Source organism: Eumetopias jubatus, unplaced genomic scaffold, assembly GCF_037043125.1.
Source record: "Eumetopias jubatus isolate StellerSeaLion01/CBP00866 unplaced genomic scaffold, mEumJub1_p1.0 scaffold_1, whole genome shotgun sequence".
Lineage (NCBI taxonomy): Eukaryota > Metazoa > Chordata > Mammalia > Carnivora > Otariidae > Eumetopias > Eumetopias jubatus.
Genome location: NW_028274807.1, coordinates 211,268,986 through 211,290,828, shown reverse-complemented (window position 1 = coordinate 211,290,828; position 21,843 = coordinate 211,268,986). Strand labels below are relative to the sequence as shown.

At 54.3% G+C, this 21,843-nt stretch overlaps 1 protein-coding gene across 1 annotated transcript in view; it reads right to left on the bottom strand.

The window, feature by feature from the left end:
* Positions 1-21,843, bottom strand: part of COL5A3 (collagen type V alpha 3 chain) — a 36,002-nt gene that overhangs the window by 5,970 nt on the left and 8,189 nt on the right. The window contains exons 9-59 of the mRNA XM_088022543.1: positions 20,835-20,882; positions 20,720-20,761; positions 20,346-20,408; positions 19,716-19,790; positions 19,536-19,619; positions 19,297-19,353; positions 19,151-19,204; positions 18,901-18,954; positions 18,287-18,340; positions 18,152-18,205; positions 17,912-17,965; positions 17,519-17,563; positions 17,358-17,411; positions 17,130-17,174; positions 16,916-16,969; positions 16,535-16,579; positions 15,544-15,597; positions 15,405-15,449; positions 15,215-15,268; positions 13,676-13,720; positions 13,508-13,561; positions 13,259-13,366; positions 12,772-12,825; positions 10,227-10,280; positions 9,338-9,382; positions 9,049-9,102; positions 8,881-8,925; positions 8,482-8,535; positions 8,329-8,382; positions 8,184-8,237; positions 7,956-8,063; positions 7,707-7,796; positions 7,405-7,458; positions 6,505-6,612; positions 6,292-6,399; positions 6,152-6,205; positions 5,651-5,704; positions 4,532-4,639; positions 4,404-4,457; positions 4,144-4,197; positions 3,976-4,029; positions 3,787-3,840; positions 3,144-3,251; positions 2,457-2,510; positions 2,243-2,296; positions 1,881-1,934; positions 1,706-1,759; positions 1,426-1,533; positions 1,201-1,254; positions 313-366; positions 17-124 (exon numbers count right to left, since the gene is read on the bottom strand). Coding sequence (XP_087878669.1) covers positions 17-124; positions 313-366; positions 1,201-1,254; positions 1,426-1,533; positions 1,706-1,759; positions 1,881-1,934; positions 2,243-2,296; positions 2,457-2,510; positions 3,144-3,251; positions 3,787-3,840; positions 3,976-4,029; positions 4,144-4,197; positions 4,404-4,457; positions 4,532-4,639; positions 5,651-5,704; positions 6,152-6,205; positions 6,292-6,399; positions 6,505-6,612; positions 7,405-7,458; positions 7,707-7,796; positions 7,956-8,063; positions 8,184-8,237; positions 8,329-8,382; positions 8,482-8,535; positions 8,881-8,925; positions 9,049-9,102; positions 9,338-9,382; positions 10,227-10,280; positions 12,772-12,825; positions 13,259-13,366; positions 13,508-13,561; positions 13,676-13,720; positions 15,215-15,268; positions 15,405-15,449; positions 15,544-15,597; positions 16,535-16,579; positions 16,916-16,969; positions 17,130-17,174; positions 17,358-17,411; positions 17,519-17,563; positions 17,912-17,965; positions 18,152-18,205; positions 18,287-18,340; positions 18,901-18,954; positions 19,151-19,204; positions 19,297-19,353; positions 19,536-19,619; positions 19,716-19,790; positions 20,346-20,408; positions 20,720-20,761; positions 20,835-20,882 — 3,204 coding nt within the window. The remainder of the gene's footprint in view (positions 1-16; positions 125-312; positions 367-1,200; positions 1,255-1,425; positions 1,534-1,705; positions 1,760-1,880; positions 1,935-2,242; positions 2,297-2,456; positions 2,511-3,143; positions 3,252-3,786; positions 3,841-3,975; positions 4,030-4,143; positions 4,198-4,403; positions 4,458-4,531; positions 4,640-5,650; positions 5,705-6,151; positions 6,206-6,291; positions 6,400-6,504; positions 6,613-7,404; positions 7,459-7,706; positions 7,797-7,955; positions 8,064-8,183; positions 8,238-8,328; positions 8,383-8,481; positions 8,536-8,880; positions 8,926-9,048; positions 9,103-9,337; positions 9,383-10,226; positions 10,281-12,771; positions 12,826-13,258; positions 13,367-13,507; positions 13,562-13,675; positions 13,721-15,214; positions 15,269-15,404; positions 15,450-15,543; positions 15,598-16,534; positions 16,580-16,915; positions 16,970-17,129; positions 17,175-17,357; positions 17,412-17,518; positions 17,564-17,911; positions 17,966-18,151; positions 18,206-18,286; positions 18,341-18,900; positions 18,955-19,150; positions 19,205-19,296; positions 19,354-19,535; positions 19,620-19,715; positions 19,791-20,345; positions 20,409-20,719; positions 20,762-20,834; positions 20,883-21,843) is intronic.

Sequence of the window (21,843 nt, the reverse complement as noted above, 5' to 3'; positions counted from 1 at the left end):
TTGGGATAGAACTCACAGGTTCTCCCTGGGGTCCAGGGGGGCCCTGCACGCCTGGCAACCCCTGATCCCCTTTCTCACCAGCTTCCCCAGGGGGGCCGATAAGGCCAATTAATCCAATGTGGCCCTGGAAGACAAGAGAGGTACATATGGGGAAAGAAATATGGTTGGGGGGATGCTGGTGGACTTTTCTTCTAGAGCCTTGGGGTAATGAGTGTGGGAGCAGAGCAGACCCCAACCCGCCAGCCCTCTGGCCCAGGAGGGAGGTAAAGGTGGAGGAGATGGGGCAAGAACAGTGGAAGGATGTACCCTTACCTTTTCCCCCTTGAGGCCAGCATCCCCCTTCAATCCTGGAAGGCCAGAGGGCCCCTGGAAGGAGGGTGAGGCTCAGTTAGTGAGTCTCAAACATGAAATCCCAAGGTTCATGTGGGTGATCAAGGGATAGTCAAATAGGAAATTACCCAGGTTTCAAGTGGGAACTACCAGGGATGGGGTCATGGGGATGGTCAGGAGAAAGGAGGAATGACAAGGGATAACGAAGGGGTTGGAGCATGGCCAGTATGGATGGTCAGTGGTCAGGATCAGCGTGGGGGGTCAGGGTAGACTAGCAAGACAGATGGTCAGTTTGGCCTATCAAGATGGAGTGTCACTGTGGTCAGTACGAACCACCAAGACGGAGGCTCAGTGTAGATGATCAGTGTAGACCATCAGGATGGAGGGTCAGCGTGGTCGGTCAGGGTAGACCATCAAGACGGAGGGTCAGCGTGGTCGGTCAGGGTAGACCATCAAGACGGAGGGTCAGCGTGGTCGGTCAGGGTAGACCATCAAGACGGAGGGTCAGCGTGGTCGGTCAGGGTAGACCATCAAGACGGAGGGTCAGCGTGGTCGGTCAGGGTAGACCATCAAGATCAGTGGTCAGAATAGATGGTTAGTATAGATGGTCAGGGTAGACCATCAAGACGGAGGGTCAGCGTGGTCGGTCAGGGTAGACCATCAAGACGGAGGGTCAGCGTGGTCGGTCAGGGTAGACCATCAAGATCAGTGGTCAGAATAGATGGTTAGTATAGATGGTCAGGGTAGACTGAGGATGGATAGTCAGTGAGGGGGAAGCCTGCACTACCAGCACCCACAGTCACTAGACGGTCTCTGGACACCCAGTGTGGTTCTCAGTGCCAGGACATCCGGGACAAAGAAGTCTCTTACCAGGGGTCCAGGAGGGCCCATCTGCCCAGGAGGTCCCAGGAGGCCTGGTTCACCCTAGGATGAAGCAGAACACGGGGATGCTGCCCTCAGCCAGAACTCAGTGTGGATGCCCCCACACCCCGGCCAGGGTCAGCCGCTCCAGATTGGGATGAAAAAGTATAGGATAAGAGAATACAGAGAGGGCCTGTTCCCACCCCACCCCATCCCTGTTCTCGCCCCACTCACCACAGGGCCGGGGATCCCTCGAAGACCCTCAGGCCCCACACGTCCAGGGGGCCCTCGAGCCCCCACTGGGCCTGTCATCCCTGGGGGTCCATCAGGACCTGGCTCCCCCTGATAGACCAGGGCAAGGGAAGAGGAGAAAGAGTCAGAGGGAAACTTTCTCCTGACCTCCAAGTCAACAACCATCAGGGAGGAGGGGGGTACTGGGACACCCATTCTGATGGTCCAAAAAAATACTGGTCAAGTGTCAGCACAGGGACCTTCCCTGGGCGGGGGTACTCACCTTGGCCCCTTTCTCCCCTTCTCTGCCTTCTCGACCCATGCGGCCTGAAGGACCCTGAGGAGGGAAGGAGTATGTGGCGGGGGGAGCTTTGGGGGTAAAGGGGGCCTGTGGAGGTGATAGGGGTCTGTGGAGATGGGTGGGGCAAGGATGGAGCCAGGAGGCAGGTCTCACTCACCCTCTTGCCAGGAGGCCCAGGGGGGCCAGGCTCCCCAGAAGCCCCAGGTGGACCCTACGGATATATAACAGCACCAGGATGGTATTAGCTCATGTTGGTCGAGCATGACTATATTTCAAGATGCCTCTGATCCAGATAGCCTTCCCCAGACATCATGCCAACACCAGCCATCTCCCACCTCGTCCTTGAAGCCGCTCACATTCATGGTGAAGCCTCAGAGAGGCGAAGCAAGTGCATCTACAGGGGTCCTGGGCACCTCATCCACCTACTTCCTCTGACTCCCCCGGTTCACCCCGGTTCACCCACTCACCCACCCCAACGCCCCCCTCTACCAGCACCACACCCTCTGCTCCCCCACTCACCGGTCCCCCAACATCACCAGGGTCTCCCTTCTCTCCTGGGGAGCCATCGATACCCTGTGTGTGGGGGGCAGGGATCATGGAGGCACTTGAGAATTTGGGGGGGAAACGTGAAGGTTACTTGCCCCACTGACCTTGCACAAGTCTGTGGAGGGTGGGGAGATGGGAAAAGAATTAGGAATATGTGGGGGCTTGTAGGGGGGCGCCTCACACCCACCGAAACTCCAGGGTCTCCGGGGGGTCCTAGATCTCCTGGGAGCCCAGTGGGGCCCTGGAAGACAGAACGAGGAATAATCACCTCTCTGAATTATCGGGCATTCATTCATTTATTTGACAAATGAACTGCCCCCAAGCACAGCTTGGACTGCTGAGGATATGCTAGTGAACAAAACACAAAATCCCCGCCCTGGGAGAGTGAACATTCCAGAGTCTAATGTGTCCAGGTGCTGAGCTAAGCCCATGACATGCATCACTTCACTTTGTCCTCCAGGCAACTCCCAGCTCAGGACTCACAGATGGGACTGACCCTCGGAAAAGGGGTCAGATCCAACTTGAGGTTCCATAGATCCTGAAGCTCCTCACTGCCCTCCCACCCCACCCCAAGCCCCACTGCGATGGTGGGAGGGCCTCAACCACCACCCTAAGGCCAAATCCCACATCAGCCCCAACTCCGGGCATCAATGTCAACAGTTCCAACACTTTCAGAATCTTTCCGTGTGGGAGCAAGTTGCACCCCATACAGTAACATATAACCATCCATTCGTTCAGGATTCAGCCACATTCTGGGTTGCTCGGGGAGTCAGCACATTGGAGGAGGAACCCCCTCAATAGAAGTTAGGGAGCAGGTTCAAGTGGACGCAAGTGCCCCTCCCCGATCTCTGCCTCCACCTCTCCCAGGACTCACCACGTTCCCTTTGGCTCCATCCTCTCCAGGGGGGCCTTTCTTGCCTGGGGGTCCAGCAGCCCCAGATGGGCCTGAGTCCCCCTTTTCACCAATTTCTCCCTTGGGCCCCTTTGCAGAAACAGAGGTCAGAGGTCAGAATAGCCTGGACTCTTTAAAGGTCAATGGTTAGCATCCCTGGACTCAGGAATCTGGGTGGTCTGGGACTTTCCTGGGGCCAGGGGTCAGAGGAGCTAGACCCTCTGTCCAAGGGTCAGAGGTCAAAGGTTATCTAGGATTTATCAGAGTCAGGGGCCAGGATGGTCCAGTTGCTCAGAGATCATGACCAAGGCTGGTCTAGCCCACATGCCACACTGGAGTAAATTAGGAAAGGGGATCCCTCTGGGAAGTTCATCCCCCACTCCGGGTTCATGGCTTGGATCTGAGCCCCTACCTGCACCCCCAGCCCCACACCCTCCTGTAGGTGTACAACCTGAAGAACTCTATGAAGCAGCCCTATCTGAGACCTTCCAGGGCTCTGTCATCAAGATAACTATGGGTATCCCATAGGTCCTGGGTCAGTGGCTGACTCAGGCCTGCCCAGAGGTCAGGGTGCCCCCAGATGCCCAGGGCTCAGGGGTTCCCTGAGATGGGTGCAGTCACTCACAGGGATGCCTGGGGTCCCTGGGGGTCCTGGGTCTCCAGCCTCCCCTGGCTCACCCTGCAGGAGGCAAAGTCAGGGTAGGGAGAGGTCTGATAATGAAGCACAGGGAGGAGCTCCCCAGAACAGCCACCCCCAGGCAGGACTGGCTGTGCCTCCCCCACCCTAGGCAGCCCCCTGCCCCCTTTCTCTCACCTTCTCGCCCACAGCGCCCGGCTGACCAACTCCCCCAGGCAGCCCTGGAGGGCCCTGGAGAGACAGCAAGAGGTACAAGTGGGACTGTGGGATCCCAACAGCCCATTTTTGGGAAATGGAGGGCCCCACCTCTCCGGCATCCTGCCCCATCCCCCACCGAGTCCTCACCTCTGATCCACTGGGGCCGTGGGGACCCCTAGGCCCTGGAGCTCCGTGGGGACCCTGTGGGACAGTCAGCATAGCATCCGTGACCTCAGCACTCCCCAAAGGCACCACTAAGCACAGACACCAGCCTTAATGTTGGTGACTGGCATCACCTTAAAATGACACTGTGCCCTGTGACTCCGCCCCCCCCCCAGAACCGATGTAATGGCCACCACCACTCTGCTACCCTCTTCCCCCTCCCACCTTCCCCAGGTTGTCCATACCATGGACCCCACGTCTCCGACCTCCCCTTTCTCTCCAGGAGGACCTGGCAACCCCTGTGGAAAAAAGAAGAAAGATTGGAACACAGAATGCAGGGAAAGAGGCCACGCCCCCAGACGCAGACACCCACCTGCAGGCCAGGGGGGCCAATCAGCCCCACGAAGCCTCTCACTCCGTCATCTCCTTTCTGCCCAAAGAGGCCTGGCGGTCCCCGGCGTCCCTGAGCCCCATCTGCTCCCTGGGAGAAGGACAGAAGCGGGGCACAGGTAGGGTCTGGGTCAAGGGTTGGAGATAGGCCCAGGGTCAAAGTGAGGGCTGAGGTTAACAATGACAGTCAGGGTTGGGATTAAGTTTGGAAAGGGTCAGGGTTGGACTTGGCGTTGAGGGGAGCAGGCTAAGGGTCAGAGTTTGGGGATTAAGTCAAGGGCTGAGTCAAAGTTTCCATATGGGCATTGGGTGGTGAGTTGAGGTCAAGGTCATGATGGGGCTGAGACGGAATTTAGGGTTGAGTTTGAGGTTGGGGCCAAGGTCAGATTCAAAGTTTGAGTTCAGGTTTGGGGTCAGCATTGGAGGGTGGGTCAGAGCTGGGGTTAAGGGTAGGATGGGGTCAAGTTTGAGTTGGGGTTGAGGTTCAGGTCGCGGGTCGGGTTAAGACTGGGACTGCGAGGGCCTTCAGGATTTGGGTTGAGATTGGGATCGGGCCAGATTCTGGGGGGGCTCCTGTTGGCTGTCAGCATGGAGCCAGATTCTGGGGGGGCTCCTGTTGGCTGTCAGCATGGAGCCAGATTCTGGGGGGGCTCCTGTTGGCTGTCAGCATGGAGCCAGATTCTGGGGGGGGTTCCTGTTGGCTGTCAGCATGGAGCCAGATTCTGGGGGGGCTCCTGTTGGCTGTCAGCATGGAGCCAGATTCTGGGGGGGCTCCTGTTAGCTGTCAGCATGGAGCCAGATTCTGGGGGGGCTCCTGTTGGCTGTCAGCATGGAGCCAGATTCTGGGGGGGTTCCTGTTGGCTGTCAGCATGGAGCCAGATTCTGGGGGGGGTTCCTGTTGGCTGTCAGCATGGAGCCAGATTCTGGGGGGGGCTCCTGTTGGCTGTCAGCATGGAGCCAGATTCTAGGGGGGCTCCTGTTGGCTGTCAGCATGGAGGGGTAGATCAGGGTTGGGGTCGAGTTTGGGTCTGGGTCACGGAGGAGAACCCTGTCCCTTCCTACCTGGGATCCGGGGGGGGGTCACAAAGCAAGGAACACTCACCGGGGAGCCTGGGTGTCCCACAGGACCCCGTACTCCTGTTGGTCCAGGTGGGCCCTGGTGGGGGGAACACAGCCAAAAAAACACCTCGAGTTCAGGATTAGGAGGGCGCTCAAGATGACAATCACTGCCTCCCACTCCACCCGCCAGGAAGCAACACGTGCTTCTTGTACAACCCTGTGTTCCTAGCTATCAACTGACAGGATCAGACACAGACATCATCCTGAGCTTGGCCCAACAGGACTTTTCCCCAGAAGTCCCTCCAGGGACTGAGCTGGCTCACAGACGCTGTGCACTGTGGCTGAAGCCCTAGGGGGAAGCTGGGGATGCGATGCCTCAGAGCCACGCAGAGTCACAGACAGAATGATGCCACCAAGGAAAGGGAGAGGAGCGGGTCCACCCCAGCACCCTCCCCATTGTCTCGGGGCCCCAGCTACCCACCCCGTCCTTCACATCCCTCTGCCTTCTCCCAGGACCACCTCCCCCCTGGGGCCCCACACTCACCGCATCCCCTTTGTCGCCTTTGTTCCCTTTGGTCCCAGGGGGGCCCACTTCCCCCTGCAGAGGAAACGGGATGAGGGAGGACCAACTGGGACTGTCCGGACCCTGAGGCCCCGAGGCCCGCCCTCCCCATGAGCGCTCACCTTGTCCCCATCCTCGCCAGACGGCCCAACAGATCCAGGGGGTCCGGGGAGCCCTAGGGGCCCTGGGATCCCGTCTTTGCCTGTGGGTCCAGGGGGGCCACGTTCTCCCTGATGGGGGAGTGGAAGTGGGGATGTCAGGGGCCAGAGAAGAGGGAAGGTCCTGGTATGCGGGATCCTGAGGATGCTTGAGGAATACAGTGGGCAGGCACTCACCGGGGACCCCTTCTCGCCTGCAGGGCCAACAGGGCCTTGGCCTCCGCTTTGGCCAGGAAGCCCAATGCCTCCTGCTGGGCCCAGTGGCCCCCGCTCCCCAGGGGAGCCCTGAAAACAGGGGTAAAGGGTCAGGAAAAATAGCAAAGTAGTTCTCACTGATAGAGGACTTTCAAGCCGCCAAGAACTGAGTTAAGGAGATACTGGTGTCTTATCGACTCTGTTCCCTTCCCCCACAGCGGCGAGAGGGACACCTGAGTCAGGGCACACACGTCCTCCTGCTCACAGCCTTCCACGGCTTCCAGCTCACTCGGGAAATGGGAAATCGTCCTTACACAGGCCCTGCACAACCTGCCCCATTACCTCCTGCCCTCTCTGCCTCCCACTCACCCCCTTGCTCTCTTCCTTCCAGCCACACAGGCCTCACCATTTCCTCCAACATGCCACGCACACTCCAGCCCCAGGGCCTTTGCGCATGCTATTCCCGCTGCCTGGAACACTTTTCCCTTGTATCTCTGCATGGCTCTTTCTTCACCTCCCTCAGGTCTCAGCTCAAATGTCACCTTCTCAGGAGGCCTTCCTTGTCCAGCTCATTTCAAGGCTCTCTCCCTACTCCCCCTTTTCTGTGCTATTCATCACCACTGATTCTTTATTTCCCCAACTAGAATATAAGCTCCAGGAGAAAGGAGGTTTTTATATGCTCATGTCTGGCATGCAGTAAGTGTGGGACGGATCATCTCACGGATGGGGCCATGTTACAGGTGAGAAAACTGAGGTCATGGGTGTGACCCAAGCCTGTTTGACACCCAAGATAGTGGACTTAATCATGGCAATGCCCAGCTTCCCAGATGCCCCAAGGCCCTTCCACCCTGCCCCCCACCCAGCAGATGGGGTTACACTTACGTTGGCTCCAACAGGGCCCAGGGGGCCTTTGTCACCCTTTAAACCAATAGGTCCCTGAGGGAGGAGATGATTCAGTCAAGAGACACCCAAGGGTATGCTCTGTCTTCCTTCTGGAGGCTCACAGTTCCCCCCTGCTTCCTGGGCACTGAGGCTCAGGGGTCTATCTCCTCCAGGTCCCTCCTTTACTTTCATGGTTGTCCCCAGGATGCCACCACCATGTCCCTCCCCAGAGCCCCCCCTCCTCTTCCGCTTCACAGCCCAGCCAGGTACATTTGTGGGGGGGGCCTCCAAAGGATACTCACTGGGTCCCCAGGGGCTCCTTGGGGGCCGGGGAAGCCCCTGGGTCCAGGTGGTCCTTCCTTCCCAAGGGGTCCTGGTGGTCCCAGGTCCCCCTGGAGGAGTGCAGAGGAGGAAGGTCAGGCTCCAGAGAAGGGCTGTTTCCTCCTAGTCTGTGAATCTGGGCCCCCTCCCCCACGGGGTTGATTCTGAGGCCTGGGGTGGCATGGGGCCATTGGGGAAACTTTGAGACTTCCTAGGGGGCAGGCTCTCACCTTGACACCCTCTCTGCCTTCCAGGCCCGGAAGACCTTGTTCACCGGGAGGTCCAGGAGGGCCTGGGGGGCCCCTCTCACCCAGAGGTCCAGCTTCTCCTGTCTTTCCCTGAAGAGCAAGGAAGTTTATCTTGAATGGAGGTGGTCCAGCACTGGGGGAGGGGCTGTCTGAGATGCGCTTCCCCCCACATATCTCCCAACTGGGAAGACCTGTGGGGTCCGTTCTGACCTGGGGACCCACGACACCAGCTGGTCCAGGTGGGCCTGTCTGACCTTGGAAGCCCTGGGGGAAAAAAATTAAAAGGGGTGTTACCCAGGAGGAAGAACTAGAGAGCCTAATGGGGTCAGGGGTCAGAAGTCCAGAGGCCACTCACCAATTCTCCTCTCTGACCAGGGTGCCCAGGACGTCCATCTTTCCCCTGGGGGCCCTGGGGGACAAGGTAGGAGAGAGACGAGGCATGACTAAGGAGTCTCCCCACTCCCTGGCTTCCCTCCAGGCCACCCCCAATTAGGGTGCACTCACTTACAGGGGGACCCTTTGGCCCAGAAAATCCAGGAGGGCCTTGCAGACCTGGGAGGCCCTGAAATGGAACGAGAAACCATGGCCTCATCCCTCTGGCCTGGCCCCCTGAGCCCCACATAAGGACAAGCATACTGAGTGCTTTCTGCCCGGCGGGCACGGGGCCAGATGCGTGACACGCAGTCAGTCATGTCCTGTGTCACTGCAGCCCTTTGCGGTGGGGACGGTGGTATTCCCAGCTCATAGAGGGGGAAAACTAGGCCCAGAGAGGTCGAGTGACTTGCCCAGGGTCACACAGCAGGCAAGTGGCAGAGCTGGGACTTTAGAGGCTGGGTTCCTTCCACCGCATCATAATGCCTCTCTCCCTCCTGGGTTTGTCTCCCATCTGGACATGACACACGCTCACCTTTTCTCCAGGGATCCCAGCGGCCCCATCCTGGCCCACGTCGCCCTAGGACACAAAGGATAAGATTCAGGCTGCAGGACAAACCCAACTGGGAGGCCTTCTGGAGGGCCTTGGGGAGCCTGGGCCAGGGGGCCTGCGTGGGGGTCTGATCACCTGCCCAGCCCGTACCTTGGGGCCTGGTTGCCCGGTGGCACCAGGCTGCCCCCTCTCTCCGCGGGAGCCCTGAGCAGAAAAGAAGCAAAGATTAGAAGCAAGAGGGTGGGGGCAGCCAGGAGATGAGCCTGAGTCCTCTGGACCCCCTCCCTCTGTGACTCCTCCTTGCCCTACCAGGGACACCGATGTAACCCAAACCCTCTGCCCTGCCCACGTACGACCTCCCCACTGCCTCTCCTCCTGCAGCCCCTCCTTCCAGCCCTGCCCCCCCAGCCCCGGCAGAATGGGGGAGCCATCTTCTTACTGGTGGTCCCCGCTCTCCTTCCAGGCCTGGCTGCCCCGCCTTCCCCTGGAAAATAAATCAGGTGAGGGGGAAGAAGAAGAAAGTTATGATGCAAAGACCTGACGCACACAGATACATCCAGGCACAGACCCAGAAAGAGCTGCATGTTTATTCACAAGGCTTTCTCTCTCTCTCTCTCTCTCTCTCTCACTGTGCAAAGATCACAGACACCCAGTTACACCTATGATTGCACCTACAGGGTCCAAACACAAGTGTGTTTGCCCAGAAGGACATCCACTTCTCCCAGACTGCATGCCGTAGCAGCACACGTTGGGTGACCTGCAGCCTCAGGTCGACACCCGGAGCTCCTCATGCAATCGGTCCCTTGCACACGTGCACACTCAACATAAACACATGCATGCATGGATTCACAGGAGGACGTGGTCCTTATAAGCACAGCAGTACACACAGACTCACGTGTGTATACTCCATGTCCACTGACACAGCGACCGAGCACACACAGCATGCACGCGTACATACTCCATGTACACAGACGTGCACCTGTGTGCATATCCATACCCTTTCACACACACATTTACGTCCACAGTCACACACGTGCACGCAGGCCTGGGTCCTTGCTTACCACAGGCCCACAGGTTGCAGCACCCAGACCCCATCCGACCCACCCTGAGAGGCCCGTGCACACTGGCACACACTGGCACATGTTCAGGAATGCCAGGTGGGGTCACCTACATGGGCCCTGTGCTGCGTCTGGGGATATATGTGCAGACAAGTGTTTCTGGGCTTAGATACAGCCACCCAGGGGCCTCCCCACTGTCCTGCAGAGCCACACATGTCGTTCCTCCAGACAAGCCCTATCCTCTCCCCAGACCTCTGGATCATGACTCACCCGCTTCCCTTTTTCTCCTAATGGCCCCAGGGGCCCGGGAAAGCCAGTAGACCCCTGAGTGGAGAAATCGGAGAGAGAAGACTGGGGTGAGGAGTGGGTGGGGAGCAAAGTTGACCCCTCCCCCTTCAGCCACTCCATCCTTTCCAGAAGCTTCTTTGGTCCCTCCAGCCCCATCCTCCTCCAAGGGAGCCCTCTGCCCTCCTCTTCCCCCACGCTTGCTCACTCCACTCCAGCCACACTGGCCCCTCCATGCTACTCAGGCCCACTGGTTCACTCCTGCCTCAGGGCCTTTGCACTGGCTGCTTCCTTTGCCTAAACTTCTCTTCTCTCAGGCCCCCACAGAGGCAGCTATCCCTCATCCTTTGGATCTCATTTAGATGTCAACTCCTTAGAGAAATCTGCCACCATCCTAACCACCTTATCCTCCAAGTCACCCTGCCTCTATCACACTGTCCTCTTTTGTTTTCCCAAAATCGTTATACTGAAATGACCTTGTTCCTTTGCTTACTTATTCATTGTCTGTTTTCTCTGCTAGGACATGGTACTCTGGTCTTAAGTCTCCTCAACCTGGTACAAAGTCAAAGCTTACTTGATATTTGTTAACTAACTGACCCCAGTCCGTCTCGGCGGCATCCTCCCTCCACCCAGGAGAGGACATCACAGGCTCTTCTAGCCCCTCCCACCCCTCACCCCGTTTTGAATCCCAGACCTACCACTAGACTAGCTGTGTGGCCCTGGACAAATGGCTTACCCTCTCTGAGCATCAGTCTCCTTATTTGTAGCCTGGGAATACCAACAATACCTCCCTCACAAGGTTTTGGGGAGAATCAAATAGGATAAGTTATAGAAAGTATTTTACATGGTGTGTGACATAGTGAGAGCTTATGACATGTTAGCTGTCATTATTCAGGCTGATGATTACTGACTGCTATGGACCAAATGTTTGCGTCCCCTCAAGTTCATGTGCTGAAACCCTATGTTGAAGAATGGTATTTGGAGGGGCGCCTGGGTGGTTCAGTTGGTTAAGCAACTGCCTTTGGCTCAGGTTATGATCCCAGGCTCCTGGGATCAAGCCCCACATCGGGCGCCTTGCTGAGTGGGGAGTCCGCTTCTCCCTCTCCTTCTGCCTGCTGTTCCCCCTGCTTGTGCTCTCTCTCTCTCTCTCTGTGTCAAATAAATAAAAATTTTAAAATCTTAAAAAAAAAAAGAATGGTATTTGGAGGTGGAATCTTTGGGAGGTAAGTAGGTCATAATGGTGGAGCCCTCACGAAGGGGATCAGTGTCTTTATAAGAAAAGGAGACTAGATCTCTCTCTCTCCTTCCCTCCCTGTCCCTGTCTCTCTCTCCCTCTCTCCCTCTCTCTGCCCCCCTCTCCCCCCACCCCCTCTACGTGAGGATACAGAGAGAACACAGCTGTCTGCAAACCAGAGAGTCCTTACCAGAATCCAACCATGCTAGCACTCTGATCTCAGACTTCCAGCATCCAAAACAGTGAGAAATAAATTTCTGTTGTCTAGGCCACCCTGTCTAAAGCATTTTTTTATAACAGCTAAGACACCAACCTCAACTTAACCAATACACCATGCCTTCTGTCATGTATTACTTGCTGCCCAAAACACACAGACTGCTCTTGGCTAAGAGGCTTTGCTCTAACTCCCATGAACTCCTGCTCCAATCGGTTGAGTTCTATTCTTAGGTATTCTTGAGTTTATTCCCAAGTCTGTTTATGTCAGTTGCCCTTGCTATTGGAGTCATGTGACTTAATGAAAGTTTACAACAACTTATGGAATGCAGAAAGGAAAAGAAAGATATCTACCAAATCTAAGTTAAATGGAAAAGACTCAATAAAAAGGGAAGTCACTAAAAAAAGTCACGTCAAATGAGGCATATCCACAAGATAACTGCCAGATGGAGATGACAGAAGTGTGGGACTCTGGAAGGATTTTGCGCTTGGATTTCTTCCCAAGTGTCTAAGTTTCTGTTCCACTTTATATAAACCCAAACTATAAATCTTCAGTGATGTAATGTGGGTGTGGTTTAGGCAGAAAGACAGGTCTAATCAGCAGCCTCATCCATCAAAAAACTGGCAAACAAATGTACATTTTTATATAAGTACATTTTATTGTAAGTTATAATTCAATATATGTAAGGCATGGATTTTTTTTTTTTTTTTTTTTTTTTTTTTTGTGATTCTCCTCCTTACTGGCTTGGTTTTAACCAACTCTAATTACACCAAATAAGAAGGATCGTATAGTTTTATTATCAAAATTATCAGTGTTATTATAATCAAATGGATGAGATAAAGACTACTGGTATCTCCATTTTACAATGAAGCAAGTGGGCTCAAGAGACTTGCCCAAGGTCACTTAGCAGGTAAGGAGTGGGTATTTGAACCCAAGTCTGATACCAAAGCTCACAGCTTATGCTGTCTCTTAGTGACCCAGGGGGTGAACAGCTCACTCCCATAGACCACAACCTGGCCCTCCAGATGTTACTCAGTCTCTGAATGCCGTCCTTGCCTACCCCCTACCCCTTAGCTTCTTACCTTAGGGCCTGGACGTCCTGGGTAACCTGGGAGACCTGGCACCCCAAGCTTGCCCTACAGAGAAATTATGGGACAAATGTCAGAAATTGCAACCTGAAGGTCAGAAAAGAAAGGGCAGGATGGCTGGAGCATGGTGACAGGGGCAATAGGGTGAGATTCAGGGAGTTCAAGTCTTGCCTCCTGCCTGCTAGGGGCATATCTTTGGGCAACTCATTCTATTCTATTCTGTTCTATCTCAGCTTCCTTGTCTGCAAAATGGGGATAAAAATTCCTGTTGCCTGTGGTGGTTTTGGGGATAAAAATCAGATACTGTGCATGAAATTGCTCTGTAATGCTGAGTTAAGGAATTAGACGATAAGTGTGGTAGCAGCCTCCTGAGGTTGGAGATAAAAGAACCAAGGGCAGAAGACAAAAGTCCGGGGAACATCTTGGCTGCAGGATGGGAAGCCATAGAGTAGACTGGAGAGGGTGACCAAGGTCCATTCACCTTCTCCCCAGCTGAGCCTGGGGGACCCTCCTCGCCAGCCAGTCCCTCCTGCCCCTTCATCCCTTCCGGACCATCCTCTCCCCGGGGGCCGGGGGGGCCGGGGAGCCCCTGGAATAGAAAGGAGGTATCAGACCCTGAGTCACTCCTGCTCCCTCCAACTCCCTATCTGAGCCCCAGCACCCTCCCCCCTTCACTGTCTTCCCCAAGCGCCCCAGAACCACTAGATCCCTCATCTGGGAGTCATCTTACCCGATCTCCCTTGAGCCCCCCATCGCCCTTGAAGCCCGGGAAGCCATCCTCTCCCTAGGTGGGAGAGAGTGCAGAGGTCAGAGGTCAGAGGTCAGGGCTTCAGGGAAGGGATACAACCAGAGTCCCATTATTAGGGCTCCCCCCGCAACCAGGACCCCCCCTTCTCACCTTCTCTCCTTTCTCCCCCTGGAGACCGCGGTTGCCAGAGGTACCCTGAAAAATAAAAAAGATCTCAAGTCCCTCCCCTGCTTACAAAGGGCCCTCCAACTCAGTCCCCTGCCCCAAAACAGTCAGGACAGTCCCAAAAGGATACTGGACAGGAGTGGAAGGGGGCAGCCTTAGAGGAAATGACCTTTCTCCAACGCCTGCTAGTGTGGTGTGCAAGAGGCTGCCTCTCCACCCCTCTTCCCACTGGCAACCTCCCAGGGTCATCTGTGTGGGGGTGTGCAGGGAAGGCCAAATTTCCGAGTAATTGATTCCAATCTCCCGGGGACACTGTGTCCACAGTTCCTTCTGGCAGGAGAAAGAGGATGAACATTCCAGGCCCCAGTCTCATTCTAAAGGCAAAGGAATGTTCCCCATTGTGCTGGCTACAATGCGACTCTGTGCCTGGCAACAAGGCGAGTCTGTGCTTAGCTACAGCAAAGCTGCTCAGTTCAAGCCCAGGTGCCCAAACCCTGGCCTTGGGTTGCAATGAAAACTGCACTTGACTACAGTGTGACTGAGCTCAGAGACTATAATGAAATTGCACTTGGATACAACATAACTGTGTTTTGACAATAGCATGATTGTCTCCAGCCACAGAGAGACACAATGTAACCGAGCTCAGAGACTATAATGAAATTGCACTTGGATACAACATAACCATGTTTTGAGAATAGCATGACTGTCTCCAGCCACAGAGAGACAAAATGTAACTGAGCTCAATGACTATAATGAAGTTGTACTTAAATACAATATAACTGTTTTGACAATAGCATGACTATCTCCAGCCACAAGGGTATTCACTTGACCACAACCAGCTACCAGGATTCTCTGACCTGGGCTACAATGTAATTAGACTCAGTTACAACATAGGCTTCAACTATATATAACTGTGCCTGGTTACAACGTAACTCTGAGTTTGGCCTCCCACAGGACTCTGTGGCTGACTACAATATAGCCCCCTCCTTGGTTATAGTATAACTGAGCTTGCCTACAATGCAAAAATGTGATGAGTTGCTTCTTGGCTACCACCAAACTCTGTTCTAGACCACAGGTACTATTCTTGGCTACAGTGTAACTGGACTCATATTAGATATGAATTCCAATGCCCCTGCCCTTGGTCAACAGTATAGCTCTTGGTTGATCCCAGCATTTTTGTGCTTGAGGATCACATGGCTCTGGGCTTGAGTTAAAACCCAACTGTCTGCCTCACTACGGTGTGCTGAACTGGACCGTGTTTACAGTGAAATGGGTCCAGCCTCTGATGGACCTAACTATTCTCAACTACAACGCAACAACTACACTACTTCCCTTTGGCTGTTCAGCTCCAAGCAACGCACACACTTCTACATATGGTCACTCAGATTGAAACCCCACTCCCATCACACTTCTCCTAGCTGACTGATACCTCTCACCACACATGCACACGTTTCTTATGAAGCTGGTTACCCGAAGCCAATGTGAATGACTCATCCCTACTTGCAGGCCCCAAGTATCACATACCTTCACACCCCGAGGTCCAGGATAGCCCGGGGGTCCTGCTGACCCTTGTGGACCCTGAGATGGAGACAAGATCAGTGCCATCCTGTTCTTCCCCCACCTCCCGTGTGTTCCCAGTGCCCTCATCTCTCTCCTCGTGAGCCCTGCCTTTCAACCCTCGTCCCCAACCCAGTCTCTCCTGAGGCCCACTCACCTGGGCCCCTTTCTCTCCCGTGGGGCCCTCATGGCCTGGGTGACCCTGGGGAAAGTAGTCGTCAGAGACCGAGATTTGCCATCCAAATTCCCAAGCCTCCCCCTTCTCCTCCCTCCTTTTGCCCACACCCAGTTCTCACCGGAGGGCCATCAGATCCTGGAATGCCTGGAATTCCTGGGTTTCCAGGGGGACCCTGAAAGAAGATGAACAGTAAGGGAAGACAGATGGGTCTCAGAGTCTGGCATCCCACCAGGAACAGCCTTACTCAGACCTGCAGGTACTCAAGGTCACAGGACAAGCATATCCCACAGGCTAGGAAATCTCTTCCTAGCTTTGCCCAGATTTGCTGTGTGACCCTGGGCAAGCCCCCTTCCCTCTCTGAGCCCCAGAAATCCTCCATCTCTGGGAGAGTTGAGACAAGGGAGGTAAAAACAGTGTTGGGGGGTAACTCCCCAGCCACATCCTTTTCTTCAGAAGTGCCTCTGTCTTCATCTGATGAGAGGTGGGCCCAGGCAGGCATGAGGTGACCCCCTATGTTCTACAAACAGTGGATAGGTCCAGAAGTGGGCACCTTGACCAACTAAGCCAATCAGATTTTCTTCTGAAGTTTTGAGGTAAGTGACACCTCACTTCATAGAAACTATAATCAGATGGATTTGGGTAAAAAAACTATAAGGTCAAGAGGAGCTAGGGGCTGAAATTGTGATTAAAGCAGCACAAAACCACGTAGAAATGGAACTTGGGGGTGAGGACAGACTAAGATATGGGCAGAAAGAAGCCTGTCTGCTGGCGGAGATAGAACAGATGTGCACAGGAATAAAGATGACACCACAGGGCCCCAGAGAAAGGGCTTTCCCGGCCCATGGGTCTTGCTAATATTTGCAATGACTGGCATCTGTGGGTTCCCCTAAATCCAGAGAATATGTGATCTAGCTTTGGTGGATTTCTGTTTCTCCCAACCAACCCTTCCCTAACAATGATATTTTTTTTAACTCTGGGCTTGTTTAAGGAATGTTGCAATTTATCATTACCCAGGGCTAATAAAAGGGTCCTGGTGGGAAGCTTTTCCTACAGATAGAGCTGAAGGAAGAAGACGGGAGAGGGTAGTGGTAGGTGGGGCTGTCACTTACCTTCTCCCCAGGAGTGCCAATGGGTCCCTGAGGGCCAGGGAGTCCCTGGAAACATAAAAAAGAAGGTAGAGGTGGGGTGCCTGGCTGGCTCAGTTGGTTAGGCAACCGACTCTTGATTTCAGCTCAGGTCATGCTCTCAGGGTTGTGGGATTGAGTCCCGCATCGGGCTCCACGCTGAGCATGGAGCCTACTTAAGATTATTTTTTTCTCTCTCTCTCTCGCCCTCTGCCCCTTCTCTGCTTGCTCTCTCTCTCTTTAAAAAAAGGGGTGAAGGAAAGCATGAGAAATGGGTAGTGAGCTCGGAAGTGGAAAGGTTGGGAGTGCTCTATGACCTTGGCTGACTACTACCGCCCCCCAATTATTGAAAATGGTAGCTCAAACCTGGGACCCGGGATTTCCTTGCTGTCCTGGAGGGCCCGATTCTCCTGGAGGACCCTGGGGAAAAAGTGGGGGTGCTGTGAAGCTGAAAGGGATCGTGGTGTTGAAGTGTCAGTGAAGTTGAAATGGGAGTCATGGGAGTGGACAGGGATATGGATGGATGATCACGGAGTCAGGACATCAGAAGGCATTAGGGGACAGAAGGCAGAACACGTACCACATTTCCTTTGGCTCCTGGAGCACCATCAATTCCAACTACACCCTGGGGGGAGGAGAGGGTGTGAGACCCGGGCAGATACCACACAGGAGCCTGAGTCTGAGACACTGAGAGGCACAGGTGGAAAGATGAGCGGGCAGAGAAACCAGGTAAGAGAAATGGACATGCAGAGCGGACAAGAGGTGAGAAAAGGACAAGCAGGGTGGCGACAGAAAGTGACATTCTCACCGGCCGTCCCAGGGGACCAGGGGAGCCTCTAGGGCCTATCAGTCCTCGGGGGCCCTGCAAAGAGGTAGGAGCATTATTGCAGCATCGCTGCTCTGAGGCCCCATGAATCATGACTCCCTCCCCTGTGCCAGGCAAAGGATCCAGAGGTCCCCGATACTCACTGGCTCCCCAGCCTGGCCAGTGGGCCCCGGAGGTCCTTCGGCTCCCTGTGGGAAAGCGTTCATCACTTGGTGACGGGGAAGGAGGAAAAACACTCAGAAAACCACCTTCCCTCATCTGGGCAGACTCTTCCAGAGGATCCGAGAGTCAGAGCTTGAGGCAGTAACCAACAGACTGAGCACATGTGATTCAGTTCAGGCCCCTGACCCCAATCCTGGGCCTGCAATCCTGAGTCTCACCTACTAACTCTGGTACTAGCCCCCAGCCCTCAATCTATCTTTTGGAGCCCCACCGAGGCTCCTGACCCTCGCCTCTCATCCAGTCCCCTGAATACTCTATTCCTCTCCCCTTCTGGCTTTCTAGCTTCTAGACCATTCTCTCTCTTCCAAACTCACCTTCTCACCATCCTCTCCTGGGGGACCAGGTTGCCCCACATGGCCAAAATCACCCTGGAGTTAGGAACAGAGGGGAGTTCAGAGTGGAAATGTGGGGATAGAGACCAGCCCCACAGGAAAGGAAATGAGGCACAAGGGATGAGGGCTCACACACAGGGGTGGAGGCTCCAGTACTGGGCGTGGAGAGGGTGCCATGAATATCAGGAGGCTTGCTATGGGGGAGGGGCCTCATACACTCACCCTTTGCCCTTTCTCTCCAGGTAGCCCTGGCAAGCCATCAAAACCCCGGTCACCCTGCACAAAGAGACACCACCCGAGCCCTGAGTCCTTGACCTGATGGTCTCTCCAAGTCCTAATCCTGACCTTATCACTCACCTTAGGTCCTGTGTCTCCTGGGAGGCCCCGAGCCCCATCTGCTCCAGAGCGGCCCTATGAGGGAGGTGACAGCATCAAGATACATATTACTATTTGTTGAGTACTTTCCTCATGCAGAATCCTGGGGGATTCTCTGCGTACCAGTTTAACCTCCCAAATACACCTCAAAGCTGTCCATTATTCTTTATCTCTAGGCCCTTTGTTCTAGTCCATGTCACCACCATCATAAAAACTAAAATCTCCATTAAATGTCTAGCTCTGTGTTCCTCATTGCATTTAAAACTGTCTGGAATTATCTTGTTCATCATCTCCCTCAGTGCACCAGTCTTTTCTTCTGCACGTGCTGTTCCCTCTACTTAGAATACCCTTCCTCTCCTGTTTGCCTGGTTGTACCTCAGATCTCAGTTCAAGCGTCATTCCATCCAGAAAGTCCTCCTTGACTCTGTGACCTGGCCAGATACCCTTGTGACACACTCAGTAGAGCTGCCATTCTCTGTCCTCAGTGCCCTTATCCCACCAATGACACCAGCAGATCCTGGGGGCATGGAGCCAAGGCTCATGTTGGGTGTTGAGGGATGGACGAGGGATGACCTAAAGACCTACAAGTTACTCACCATCTTTCCCTCCCGGCCAGGGGGCCCAAGAGGTCCCTGAAGGCCTCGGGGACCCTAGAAGAGGAAAAAATAAAAATAAAAAGGAGAATAAGAAGGAGGAAGGACTTATTTTAAATCATCCTCTAGGAAGGGCAGTAATTGCAAAGGTATTCTTAGCCCCTTTGTCACTGTCCTCAAGTAGCACTTTATCCTGTGGCTCTGGGAGAAGACCCTTCCCAACAAATCCTGTTCCCATCCCCACCAATCTCACCTGTGGCCCCATTTCTCCCATCTCTCCTTTCTGACCCGGATACCCAGGGAGACCCTTGGAGGAAGAGAGACGAGGTAATGGAGTTAAAGGGAGGTTCTCCCCTCCACTGAGGTATCCCCCCTCCTCCATCCAGACTCCTTACTCACCACAGGGCCTGGGCGCCCAGTGAGCCCTACTGGGCCAGGGGGGCCTTTCATAGACAGCTGGAAAGATGGAGGGGAACAGAACTTCAGGTCTCCCAAAAACCCCAACACCCTCCCAAAAGGCATCTTCAGGAGACAAATATCCACCTGCCTCCTGACTAGCCTTCATTATCCCCCACCTCGGTCACTCTGTCAATGTCCTCCCATTACCCCCTGTTGGTCCCTGATTATCCTCTACTCACCTGAGCCTGTTGCAGTACTGCCTGAGCCTGGGCTTGCTGGAAGGAGACTGGGGGTCCTTTGAGGGAGCTGCTTGCAAACTGGAACTAGGGGGCAGCTAGTCACGAGGGGAGCCCAAGGAGAGGCCCCCTCCTGGGTCAGGACTAAACCCCCAAGGATGTGCCACCCTATCTCCCTCTTACCGGCATCATGATCACAGTGCCTGGTAGACCCCGGATCCCATCGATGCCAGGGATTCCTGGGAGGCCAGCAGGACCCTGAGAGTGGGAGAGATACAGAGGTGGGCGGAGGCAGAGAGATGGACAGACAGAGAGATGAGAGAGATGGAGGGGGAGAGGGGAGAGAGACGGAGAAAGATGGAGGCAGGGAGAGCGAGAAATAGAGTAGGCAAGAGAAAGACAGAGGGAGGGAGAGTCATAAAAAGTGGCAGGGATGGAGAGACAGAGAAGACAGAGGTAGTGAGATGGAGAGAGAGGCAGAGAAAGACAAAGACAGGGAGAGGAGAGAAAGGTGGGGAGACAGAGGGAGGGAGGCAGGGGAGAGACAGAGACACAGGGAAAAAGACAGAGATGAAAGACACTCAGGGATAGAGACAAATGGAAGAGAAAAGCAGGGGAAGGCCCCCAGAGAAAGAAGAGGGGTAACAATTCACAGATGGGGAGAGAGATGAGCAGTGAGGTCAATGCCAGCTTTAGCGTGATGCCTTCAGTGCCTGCCTCTCAGGTCCATGTTAGGACGTACAAGTTCCCAATGTCAGCTTCACAGCCTGAAACCTCACTTCCCCAGGATATAACCCAGAAGGAATTTCTTACCGGTAGACCAGGGTCTCCAGGGAATCCTGGGGGGCCAGGAGGGCCTGAGGGGCCAATCACCCCCTGTTGGGGACAGAGGAACAAAAGTCATAAGCGCAGGGCCTGAGCCAAGCCAACTTCTAACCCACCACCGACCCTGACCCTATGCACACCTCCTTACCCAACACTGAGCCATCCCTGGCCCCTCAATACTATACTGACCCACATCAACTCCCCCGCACTTTACATCCTGACCCCTATTTTGACTCATCCTATGAGCTTCAAACATACAATACTCTTTTAATGATACAGCAACATCATTCCCCAGCCCCCACCCCAGGGACTCAAGCACCCCAACTAGAAGAGAAAGGTGGGGTGATGCAGCCATGACTCACTCGAGGTCCTGGGGCTCCTGGAGGTCCCTCAAACTGCTGTCCCTGAGGGAGAAATGAGTGTGACCCCCATCCTAGCCCAGACCCCTCCACCTCCTCCTAGCCCCAGACCCCTCACCTGTTCAATCACTGCTGGTTCTCCTTTTGCTCCCTTCTCTCCAGCACCCTGGGGCAGGGGAACGAAGAGAAAAGAGATGTGAGTCCTGGCCATGGTCAAGGAGGAGAGTGTGGACTTTGGAGCATGCTGTAGGGTCCTGATCCTGGAGCTGCCTCTCACTAGTTGAGTGTTGGGGAGCCACTTATTCAACCCCTATGGCCTCACCTGCAGAATTAGTAGGTGAATGATAATTGTATATATCCCATGGGAAGAAGAATAAATTAAAACAATGGTTAGTACATAACAAGCACTCAGGGTAAGTTGGCTATGATTATTCCCCTCCTCTCCTGTCCAACACCAAGGCTAGAACCTGGGCTCCTTCCCTGTCTGCACTATTTTCCTAAGCAATCTTATTCAATCCCTTGGCTAAAGGCAGCATCACTTTGCTGTTGATTTCCCAGTCTTTATCTCCAGCCTAGACCATGTCCCTTGAACTCCAGAATCTTCTAACCAATTACCCACTTGACATCTCCATTTGGATGCCAAGCAGGAGTTGCCAATTTAGCACACCCAAAATGAGATCCTTGAGACTTCCCACCCGCTCTTCCTTTAGGCTTCCCCATTTTACTCAAAGGTGCCACCATGCATCTACCAAGCCATCCTTGCATCTTTCTCCATCTCCAGTAGCAAGACCAAAATGGAGCATGGTCCAAATCTGTGCACATCTCTCTATCCCCACTGCCACAACCCTCGTCTAGGTCACCAGGCTGTGTCACACGGACTACTGGTTTCCCTGCTGCCTCTCTGGCTCCCCCTACAGTCCATATGCTGTTCAGCGGCCAGAAGGAACTTTTTAAAGTTCCAAATCAGAGCATGCTCCATTCCAAGTGGCTTCTCATCATGCTTGGACTAAAAGCCAAACACACCATCCTACCCACAGAGCCATCCATTAACACAGTTCCTGTCACATTAGAATCGTGCTAATATTTGTTGACTGCAGTGGGGTGGTCAGAAGACATTCTAGGCAAGA